The sequence below is a fragment of the Myxocyprinus asiaticus genome, chromosome 42 (genome assembly GCF_019703515.2).
Source record: "Myxocyprinus asiaticus isolate MX2 ecotype Aquarium Trade chromosome 42, UBuf_Myxa_2, whole genome shotgun sequence".
Lineage (NCBI taxonomy): Eukaryota > Metazoa > Chordata > Actinopteri > Cypriniformes > Catostomidae > Myxocyprinus > Myxocyprinus asiaticus.
In genome coordinates, this window is record NC_059385.1 from 18,907,312 (window position 1) to 18,918,776 (window position 11,465).

At 39.4% G+C, this 11,465-nt stretch overlaps 1 protein-coding gene across 1 annotated transcript; it reads left to right on the top strand.

Annotated features, from left to right (window-relative positions):
* Nucleotides 1-2: 2 nt before the first annotated feature.
* Nucleotides 3-11,181, top strand: nle1 (notchless homolog 1 (Drosophila)). The gene is made up of 13 exons (XM_051684643.1): nucleotides 3-90; nucleotides 277-417; nucleotides 3,608-3,825; nucleotides 3,945-4,024; nucleotides 4,120-4,196; nucleotides 4,301-4,398; nucleotides 5,263-5,455; nucleotides 7,551-7,686; nucleotides 7,806-7,852; nucleotides 8,818-9,020; nucleotides 9,679-9,838; nucleotides 10,505-10,575; nucleotides 10,680-11,181. The coding sequence occupies exons 2-13, from the start codon at nucleotides 283-285 to the stop codon at nucleotides 10,690-10,692; spliced, it is 1,431 nt and encodes a 476-aa protein (XP_051540603.1). The 5' UTR covers nucleotides 3-90; nucleotides 277-282; the 3' UTR covers nucleotides 10,693-11,181.
* The last annotated feature ends 284 nt before the right edge of the window (nucleotides 11,182-11,465 follow it).

Consider the following 11,465-nt stretch of genomic DNA (forward strand, 5'->3'; position numbering starts at 1 on the left):
GCGCGAATACTACGTCACGCTACGTAATTTTATGCGCCCCAGTACTGTACTGTACGCTACACGCGTGGATCATCTGCTTTAATCAGTGAAGTGAGATATTTAGTTTTTACAAATATGTTGTCTTTCTTGTTTTGTATATATGTGAAATTACAGTTTATTTCTTCAATTTGTAGTTTTGTCTTCTGACAGATAATTATTTTTATTATTTCGTGTTTCCCAAGTTGTTAATGCCTCACGCGCTGTTGTCAAAATGTAAATTTCCATCTGTTTACAAAGGGGAGGATGAGCGGCGACGTGGAGCGTGTGTTGATCCAGCTCCAGGATGAGAGCGGTGAGATACTCGGATCTCCCTTCGATGTGCCGCTGGACATCAGCCCGGATAAACTGCAGCTGGTCTGCAATGCACTCCTACAGAAGGTAGGGATGGAAGGACACAGGAATTATGTTATTCATCCAGCTGTCAGATCCCATGATGTCTTGGACTGTAAACAGTTTGGGTGCCAAATATTCTATCTAATAAAATAAACATATACAGTACTGTGCAAAAGTTTTAGGCACTTGTGAAATATGTTGCATAGTGAGGATGTCTTCAAAAATAATGACATAAATAGTTTTCATTTATCACTTAATGTCATACAAAGTCCAGTAAACATAAAAAAAGCTAAATCAATATTCGGTGTGACCACCTTTGCCTTTAAAACAGCACCAATTCTCCTAGGTACACCTGGACACAGTTTTTCTTGGTTGTTGGCAGATAGGATGTTCCAAGCTTCCTGGAGAATTTGCCACAGTTCTTCTATCTATTTAGGCTGTCTCAATTGCTTCTGTCTCTTTATGTAATCTCAGACTGACACAATGTTCAGTGGGGGGCTTTTTGGGGGCCATGACATCTGTTGCAGGGCTCCCTGTTCTTCTATTCAATTCTATTTGCAAAATTAATATTTGGGTGTCTAACGTTTATATTTCCTATTGACACATTAAAGCTGAAGATATAAGTAACCGTCTTAAGACAAATGTTTTTGTGAAACATCTTATGTGCCTAAGACTTTTGCACAGTACTATATATATATATATACAGGTGCATCTCAATAAATTAGAATGTCATGGAAAAGTTCATTTATTTCAGTAATTCAACTCAAATTGTGAAACTCGTGTATTAAATAAATTCAATGCACACAGACTGAAGTAGTTTAAGTCTTTGGTTCTTTTAATTGTGATGATTTTGGCTCACATTTAACAAAAACCCACCAATTCACTATCTCAAAAAATTAGAATACATCATAAGACCAATAAAAATAACATTTTTAGTGAATTGTTGGCCTTCTGGAAAGTATGTTCATTTACTGTACATGTACTCAATACTTGGTAGGGGCTCCTTTTGCTTTAATTACTGCCTCAATTCGGCGTGGCATGGAGGTGATCAGTTTGTGGCACTGCTGAGGTGGTATGGAAGCCCAGGTTTCTTTGACAGTGGCCTTCAGCTCATCTGCACTTTTTGGTCTCTTGTTTCTCATTTTCCTCTTGACAATACCCCATAGATTCTCTATGGGGTTCAGGTCTGGTGAGTTTGCTGGCCAGTCAAGCACACCAACACCATGGTCATTTAACCAACTTTTGGTGCTTTTGGCAGTGTGGGCAGGTGCCAAATCCTGCTGGAAAATGAAATCAGCATCTTTAAAAAGCTGGTCAGCAGAAGGAAGCATGAAGTGCTCCAAAATTTCTTGGTAAACGAGTGCAGTGACTTTGCTTTTCAAAAAACACAATGGACCAACACCAGCAGATGACATTGCACCCCAAATCATCACAGACTGTGGAAACTTAACACTGGACTTCAAGCAACTTGGGCTATGAGCTTCTCCACCCTTCCTCCAGACTCTAGGACCTTGGTTTCCAAATGAAATACAAAACTTGCTCTCATCTGAAAAGAGGACTTTGGACCACTGGGCAACAGTCCAGTTCTTCTTCTCCTTAGCCCAGGTAAGACGGCTCTGACGTTGTCTGTGGTTCAGGAGTGGCTTAACAAGAGGAATACGACAACTGTAGCCAAATTCCTTGACATGTCTGTGTGTGGTGGCTCTTGATGCCTTGACCCCAGCCTCAGTCCATTCCTTGTGAAGTTCACCCAAATTCTTGAATCGATTTTGCTGGACAATCATAAGGCTGCGGTTCTCTCGGTTGGTTGTGCATCTTTTTCTTCCACACTTTTTCCTTCCACTCAACTTTCTGTTAACATGCTTGGATACAGCACTCTGTGAACAGCCAGCTTCTTTGGCAATGAATGTTTGTGGCTTACCCTCCTTGTGAAGGGTGTCAATGATTGTCTTCTGGACAACTGTCAGATCAGCAGTCTTCCCCATGATTGTGTAGCCTAGTGAACCAAACTGAGAGACCATTTTGAAGGCTCAGGAAACCTTTGCAGGTGTTTTGAGTTGATTAGCTGATTGGCATGTCACCATATTCTAATTTTTTGAGATAGTGAATTGGTGGGTTTTTGTTAAATGTGAGCCAAAATCATCACAATTAAAAGAAGCAAAGACTTAAACTACTTCAGTCTGTGTGCATTGAATTTATTTAATACACAAGTTTCACAATTTGAGTTGAATTACTGAAATAAATTAACTTTTCCACGACATTCTAATTTATTGAGATGCACCTCTCAATATATATATATATATAAACCTAAAGGCTCAGCTGCCGGTTGCAAGAAACTCCTCAAAGGAATAGCTCACCCAAAAATGAAAATTCTCTCATCATTTACTCACCCTCATGCCATCCCAGATGTGTATGTCTTTCTGCTGAACACAAACAAGATATTTAGAAGAATGTCTCGGCTCTGTAGGTCCTTACCTTAATGCCAGTGAATGGTGGCCAGAACTTTGAAGCTCCAAAAAGCATATATAGGCTGCATAAAAGTATCCATATCCATAATCCTTATGACTCCAGTGGTTAAATCCATTTCTTCTGAAGCAATATAAGTGTTGGTGAGAAACAGATCATTATTTAAGTCCTTTATTACTAAAAATCTCCACTTTCACATTCTACTTCTTTTGTTTTTGCCAATTCGCATTCTTTGTGTATATCGCCACCTTCTGGGCAGGGAGGAGAATTTATAGTAAAAAAGGACTTCAGTATTGATCTGTTTCTCACCCACACCTATCATAAAGCTCCAAAAGACATGGATATGCTGCCTTTATGTGCTTTTTGGAGCTTTAACTTTTTGGTCACAATTCACTAGCATTGTGAGGGCCTACAGAGCTGAGATATTCTTCTAAAATCTTTGTGTTCAGCAGAACAAAAAAAGTCAAGCACATGTGGAATAACACTAGGGTAAGAAAATGATGAGAGAATTTTAATTTTTGTGTGAACTTATAAGTTAAGAACCCCTTAGACAATACACTTACAATTAAAACTAAGGGGTTTCTTGCAACTGGTCCCAGGGAGATTCGGGACAACTGTGGCACAGTGTAAATCATTTATAAAAATTTGGTTATTATGATGTTCATTGGTTGATAGCATCTGTTTCTTTACATCTTACGATTTGCCAGTTTGGAGTAATGAACTGCAAGTTTTATCTTTTATCAATCTGTCTCTTTTTGTCTGGATACAGGAAGAGCCAGTGCCGTTCCTGTTCTTTGTGAAGGATGCAGAGGTGGTGTCATCTCTGGGTACCTGTGTGCAGACCCTGGGGCTGGAGACAGAGCAGGTGCTTCCGGTGGTGTACCAGCCACAGGCTGTGTTCCGCGTGCGGGCCGTAGCTCGATGCACCAGCTCTTTAGAGGGCCACACAGAGGCTGTTATCTCTGTAGCATTCAGCCCTACGGGGAAGTGAGTTGATCACTTAACACTTTAACATCTTACAAATTACAGCATAAATATAGTGTTTATTTGGGTTTATGCAACAGAGTGCCTGAATTTGTTGTTATTGTTGTGGTATTTTTACTCAGATATCTGGCCAGTGGATCCGGGGACACTACAGTGAGGTTCTGGGATCTGAGTACAGAAACTCCACACCACACTGCTAGAGGTCAGTTCACTGCATATCTTCTAAGTGGTATCCAATACAGTGTGTCTGTTCTTTAAACTATGCACCTGACAGTTTTGATCATCATGTTTGTCAAGGCCACACACACTGGGTTTTATCCATTGCCTGGTCTACAGATGGCAAGAAGTTGGCATCTGGGTGCAAAAACAGTCAGGTGAGCATGGCGTGTGCATTAAGTCACTGACATTCCTGTTTGCCATAAGGAGGGTCTTTAGATCTAATATATTGTTTACATACTGTATGCTGTGATCTCTACAGATCTGCCTGTGGGATCCAGTCACAGGAAGTCAGATAGGGAAGACTTTGACGGGACATACAAAGTGGATCACCTGGCTGTGCTGGGAACCTCTGCACCTGTGAGCTTAAAAAATCCAACATATTTTCTTTGCTGTGTAGATCAGGTTTTGTAATCAAAGTTTTCTCATTTTTAAGTCTTAATTTGTTCTTTTAGTGATACCGTGAGTTTACAGTAAAAGTGTTTATAGCATTAAAGGAATAGTTCACAAAAAAATTATTCATTTACTCACCCTCATGCCATCCCAAATGTGTATGGCTTTCTTCTGCAGAACACAAATGAAGATTTTTAGAAGAATATTTCAGCTCTGTAGGTCCATACAATGCAAGTGAATGGTGACCAGAACTTTGGAGCTCCAAATAGCACATAAAGGCAGCATAAAAGTAATTCATGCGACTCCAGTGGTTTAATCCATGTCTTCTGAATAGATTTGATAGATTTGGGTGAGAAACAGATCAGTATATATGTCCTTTTTTTTACTATCTCCACCTTTGAACAGCCCTGACCAGTAGGTGACAATTCGCATGAAGAATACAAATCGGCAAAAAAAAAAAAAAAGAAGTGTTGAAGTGAAAGTGGAGATTTATAGTAAAAAACATTACTTAAATATTGATCTGTTTCTCACCCACACTTATTATATCACTTCAGAAGACATGGATTAAACCACTGAAGTCGTATTGATTACTTTTATGCTGCCTTTGTGTGCTTTTTGGAGCTTCAAAGTTCTGATCACCATTCACTTGCAATGTATGAACCTAAAGAGCTGAGATATTCTTCTAAAAATTTTCATTTGTGTTCTACAGAAGAAAGAAACTCGTACACATCTGGGATGGCATGACGGTGAGTAAATGATGAGAGAATGTTCATTATTGGGTGAACTATTCCGATAAGGTTGATCCTCTAAACTCTCACTTGTTCATCACAGAAACCCAGAGTGTAGGTATTTGGCTAGCTCCTCTAAAGACTGCTCAGTTCGGATATGGGACACGGTTTTGGGTCGTTGTGACAAGATCCTGACAGGCCACACGCAGTCTGTGACATGTGTGAAATGGGGAGGAGATGGACTCCTCTACACCTCATCTCAGGACAGAACCATTAAAGTCTGGAGAGCCAAAGATGTAAGCGATGAAAAATGTCTTTCCTCATGAATGTAATAAATGAATCAAAGCATGTTTGTCAAGACAAACATTGGCTTTGTTCACATTGCAGGAAAAATCTGATTCTTTTTTCCCCCTCATATCCGATTTAGGTCTTATTTATATCAGGTGTCTTTAACTACTATGTAATAACATTAAAATACATACAATACAATGTATTTACTGTGTAACTACATGTTGTTCTGCAGAATTCTCAGAAGCTTCACATTTGCTGCTACTGAGGTTGAGATACGGATAGGTTTAAGAGTAGGGTTAGCGTTTAGAGTAAGGATTGGGGTTTGTTTAGGATCAGGGGTAAGGTTAACACTGTAAATACAGATGCAATTAAATGCAGCTACTTTTAGTCTAAGTACAATGCATCAACACATGTACATAGTAAGTACATTGTATCAAATGCTCAAGTACATAGTAGTTAAAGACACCTAATATAAAGTGGGTCCCTGATTAGTTTTTTTTTTTTTTTTTAAGACTTACTGTTCAAACTGCAGGTTATGTGGACAGATCAGATTTTTTTTCTGTTCAGACTGCAGTCACTTTTGCTAGCAGGTCCACATTAGTTGTCATAGTAACAATGCAAAGTAACAGTGCTTAGCAATGGATGCTTTGCCTTTGGTTATGTTTTTTTTATGAGGGCAGTATCCAAATATTTACACATTCATCACAGACAACAGTTTAAAAAATGGTGGACACGGCATATGCAATGTTTGTTGCTTTTAGGGTTTACAACTATCCCGTTTTAGCCGGGACATCCTGTATTTTGGATGAAATTATGACGTCATACGGGACTATTGTATTATTCTAAAAAAAGGTTTGCACTGCTTTGGCTATCCTGTGACAATGACATATGGGTGCGTTCCATTCAGAAGTGATCATCCTTATGCCCTATTCCCCTCATAGACTTTACCTTCCACTGGGACATTTTGAGAGGGCTGTTTTTATTTTTTTTAATTTTTTTATTTTTATTCTCTTGTAACAATCCTACAGCGTGGCCATCATTATTGTTTTCCCTTTGAAGTACCCTGTGAAGACATCATTTATGCTGTTTGGAATGCAGTACGTCTTCTCGTCGCAAAACCTGATGAAACAACGTATCGTGCGAATGACAAAAGAAAACATGAAATCCGATTTGACTGTTCAGACTAAGACACATTAACAGAAATCTGATTTGAATTGAATTCCAAACCACCCACGAATGTGGTTTGGATCAGGCTTGTAAAAATCAGATATTTTGTGTTTTTGTCCTGTTTAGACTACAAAAATCTAAATTGATTAGAGTCAGATAGGCCAAAAATAATTAAATAAATCTGCCTGTATGAACTTCGCCTTTGATGTTGCCTTGCCTGAAAGTTTAAACTAGTTTTTTAAGTTTGAGGATTGATGGTACAGACATTAGATTAAAATAAACCGCCTGCTAGAAAAAGAGAGCATCTCAAAGGCCTTTTTTGGGTTTGTTTACATTTGAATTTTTTGAAGTTTTAATTAATGAGCATTCCGTTGGCCTGTTTGAACAATCCGTCAATGTAAGTCTATGGGATTTTTCCGATTTTTGATTGTCCACTGTGCGAAAACCGTTAATCTGATTAGTTAGAAAAGACATAGCACACTATTCCAGATCAGTCTGAAGGTCTGTATCAGCTTTGAAAGCTCTGGGAAGAGTTAGTGTTATACATTTTGGTCTCGGTTTAAGGATTTTGAAAAAACCTGGAATAAACCAAGTTTGTAGTATAACAGTCTTTTGTTTTATCAAGCCAACATAATAATGCACAAAATGCACGGAAACCTTGAAATTTACGGAGTAGTTTTAGTATTTCATATTGACAAAGAGAATTTACTTGGACTAGCTGATTAAGTTGAGAGGCCTGCTATATTGTAGGTGATAAGTGATACTATACGGTGTATTTTAGCATGGCTGGTACGCTGAATTGACGAATCAGCATCCAGACCCGGAACTGTCCGTTTTAAAAGCAAGGATATGTCCCCCTGTAAGGTTCTTTTGGTTAAAAAATGTAAATATTTTCAGCAGCATAAATAGGCTTTTTTCTTGTTTATGTTACAGGGAGTTCAGTGCCGTACACTGCAAGGTCACGCTCACTGGGTCAACACGTTGGCCCTCAGCACAGACTATGTTCTGCGAACTGGAGCGTTTGAGCCAGTGACTGCCACTATAAACCCTCAGGATCTTAGCGGCTCATGTAAGATCACACACTCTCCGCACAATTGTTTTAGCAACAAAAACAGATTAATTTATCATGTCTTTTATCCATGTAACTTGGATCGTTTTTGTAAATATAAATGTTTCTGGCTCCTACAGTGGAAGAGATTAAAGAGAAAGCTTTGAAGCGCTACAACAACATCAGAGTGAGTGTGACCTGTTTGTATACATTATCAACCTGTGAGATGGGATTTACTCATATACACCGATCAGCCACAACATTAAAACCACCTGCCTAATATTGTGTAGGTCCCCCTTCTGCCGCCAAAACAGCACCAACCCGCATCTCAGAATAGCATTCTGATTATATTCTTCTCACCACAATTGTACAGAGCGGTTATCTGAGTCACCATAGACTTTGTCAGTTCAAATCAGTCTGGCCATTCTCTGTTGATCTCTCTCATCAGCAAGGCATTTCCGTCCACAGAACTGCCCTTCGCTGGATGTTTTTTGTTTTTGGACCATTCTGAGTAAACTCTAGAGACTGTTGTGTGTGAAAATCCCAGGAGATCAGCAGTTACAGAAGTACTCAAACCAGCCCGTATGGCACCAACAATCATGTCACGGTCCAAATCACTGAGATTGATGTGAACATTAACTGAAGCTCCTGACTCGTATCTGATTGATTTTATGCACTGCACTGCTGCCACATGATTGGCTGATTAGATAATCGCATGGGTGTTTGTTGGTGCCAGATGGGCTGGTTTGAGTATCTGCTGATCTCCTGGGATTTTCACACACAACAGTCTCTAGAATTTACTATGAATGGTGCCAAAAACAAAAAACATCCAGTGAGCAGCAGTTCTGCGGATGGAAATGCATTGTTTGTGAGCGAGATCAACAGAGAATGGCCAGACTGGTTTGAACTGACAAAGTCTATGGTAACTCAGATAACCGCTCTGTACAAATGGTGTACCCTTTATGGTGAGATAAAAAACATAATCTCAGAATGCCATTCTGAGATGCGGGTTGGCGCTGTTGGCACGAGGGGGACCTACACAATAATAGGCAGGTGGTTTTAATGTTATGGCTGATTGGTGTAGAAATGAATGTGAAAATCAGTGTCTAATGAAAGAGAAACATGTAATCGCCATTTTTTTATTCTCTTTAGGGTGAGGGTCATGAGAGGCTGGTGTCAGGATCAGACGACTTCACAATGTTTTTGTGGAATCCAGCAGAAGAGAAGAAGCCAGTGGCCCGTTTGACGGGTCATCAGGCGCTGGTCAACGAGGTGCTTTTCTCACCGGACACAAGACTGATTGCCAGCGCTTCATTCGATAAATCTATCAAGATCTGGGATGGAAAGACTGGAAAGTAAGGAAATTGTCACACATAGCTCACTTCTTTGTGACTCTGTTCGGAATAGCATACTGCCATAATATTCATACTATTTCTACAGTATATAGTATGTATATGTTGCATAGTTGCATTTTTTTTTTCTTCTCTCTCTTCTTGACTCTTTGATTTGGACTGCAGAAAAAACAAACAAAAAAAACATTATGCCACAAATGCTGTCGATTGAGCTTAACTTGTACTGAACCCGGAATATTCCTTTAAACTCGCAACAAAAAATTAAACACACAATGTAGCATACTACTTTTTGAAATATTGCATATTGTTTCACATACTATTTAAAAAAAAATTGTAGGCACTAATACAGTATTTACTGGGAAGAATGCAGCAAGCAGTTCACTAGTGTTCCATTCTGAAAAACCTTGAGTCTCATGATTACAGTAGATGGAACCCTCATAAGGAAACATTGTATTTCCAGTAGTGTACACTAGGGGGCACTCAAGTCGCATCAGCGTTGGCATGTTTTGTTTATTGGCACATGGTCTTTTCTGGAACAGGAAAAACAACCAATAAAATTTAAACATAACATACCAAGTCAAACATGTTATGTTTTTTTAAGACCAATAAATTTGCATAAGTATTTTAAGATCCTGATCTGGTGTCTTTTTTTGCTGTCCAGGTATCTGACCTCCTTGCGTGGTCATGTTGGGCCCGTGTACCAGGTGGCGTGGTCAGCAGACAGCCGTCTGCTGGTGAGTGGCAGCAGTGACAGCACTCTGAAGGTGTGGGACATCAAGACGGGCAAACTGAACGTGGATCTGCCAGGCCATGCTGATGAGGTAAGACACGCAATGGATTTAATTCAGAGGTTACAGCCTTGTATTTAGTACATCTTCTTATGCTGTGTATTAATACAATAGGGTTTTAATAAACATTTTAAAAATTTAATGTATTTAATGCTTCTCTATGTTCGCAGTTTTACAAGTAGTGGTGGGGATTTTAAATAATTGTTCATTTTGATTTCATTCACTGATTGAATCAGTGAACATTTCTTGAGATTCTATATTCACACCAGAAGGTGGCGACATTTGAGCTTCTTTTATGTTTTCAGTGAGTCATTGAATAATTTTCTCAACTGATTCATTAAAAACAGAGTCGTTCGCCACTGAAAAAAATGGAAGAGAAGGAGGATGATTTGTTCAAAAACACCGATTTGTTTCCAAAAGAAACACCGCAAGTTCAAAACCAGAGAATGAGAGCAGTGCAGAGAGCGAGTTGATTCTTTGGCTTCTATTGGAACTTTTTTTTTTTTCGCTGGTGGAAAAGAAATGCACGAACCAGCCAATTTTTGTCTGAAACGCAAGTTAATCAATATTAACTTATTGAACTGTTGTATAAAGCAAAGCGTAGCAATACCCTGGCATCCTTGTGGTGATTTTTGCACAAGCAAGCGCCACTCACATAATTTTCCAGAAAATGTATAAACGTTATCTTGCATTGTTCAGGTTTTTGCTGTTGACTGGAGCCCTGATGGGCAGAGAGTGGCCAGTGGTGGGAAAGACAAGTGTTTAAGAATGTAAGCGACCCTATACACCGCACAGATTATTTATTTCGACCATGCGGTATGTCATGCCACCTGGTCTGAACACCTGTCATGTCTCATCCTCTTTTCCCCTTTAGATGGAGGAGGTAACAGCAGAAACCGGAAGCCCCTGGCTCTGCATGCAACAGCCAATCAGGCATCTCGATGCATCAACTGACGGCCCACCCCTCTGGACAATGGACAGCAACGTCAGAGCAAGAAGCCTTAAACCTAATCGTTCAACAAAACGGCTTGGATGGCTTCACAATATCTGATGTATATAGAGCTTTCTGATGTTGTCGGGCTAGATGGAGAGAATACGATAATATGGCGATATTTGACTGATGAAATGTGTGTGACCCAACTCAAATGAGCAATTGCCTTGTGGAATTTGCAGCCAAGCTGACCCAGTTTAATCTGTGTAATCTTTTTTTACACACACTCTCTTTGTAATTAACTTAATCCTTAATGCTGTGATACAGGCGGCATAAACTGGGTCTGTTCCAGCACTAAGCGATAACCAGCATCATCACAATGGTTCATACTACGTCAGCAGAGAGGTTTTCTCATTAACCAAGAAGTAAAAGGAATTTTACGGGATCTGTGGTTTGTGTGTGGTTTTCTTATCTTGAATTAAGGACTGTAGAGCATTAAAGACTGTCCTTATCACACAACACCTTTAGCCACGTTATTCAGTCATCTGTGACGTTAAGTTTAGAAGCTTAGAGCAGATTTCAAAGATTTTAGATCAATTTATCAATACTGGCCTCACTCTGGATGATCAAAGGCACAAGAAATCCACTCAAAAAGGTCACAGGGACTGAAAAATTAACCTATTTAGTTTACTGAATTTGTGTGAAGTATTCAGCATTCTGTTTGAGCAT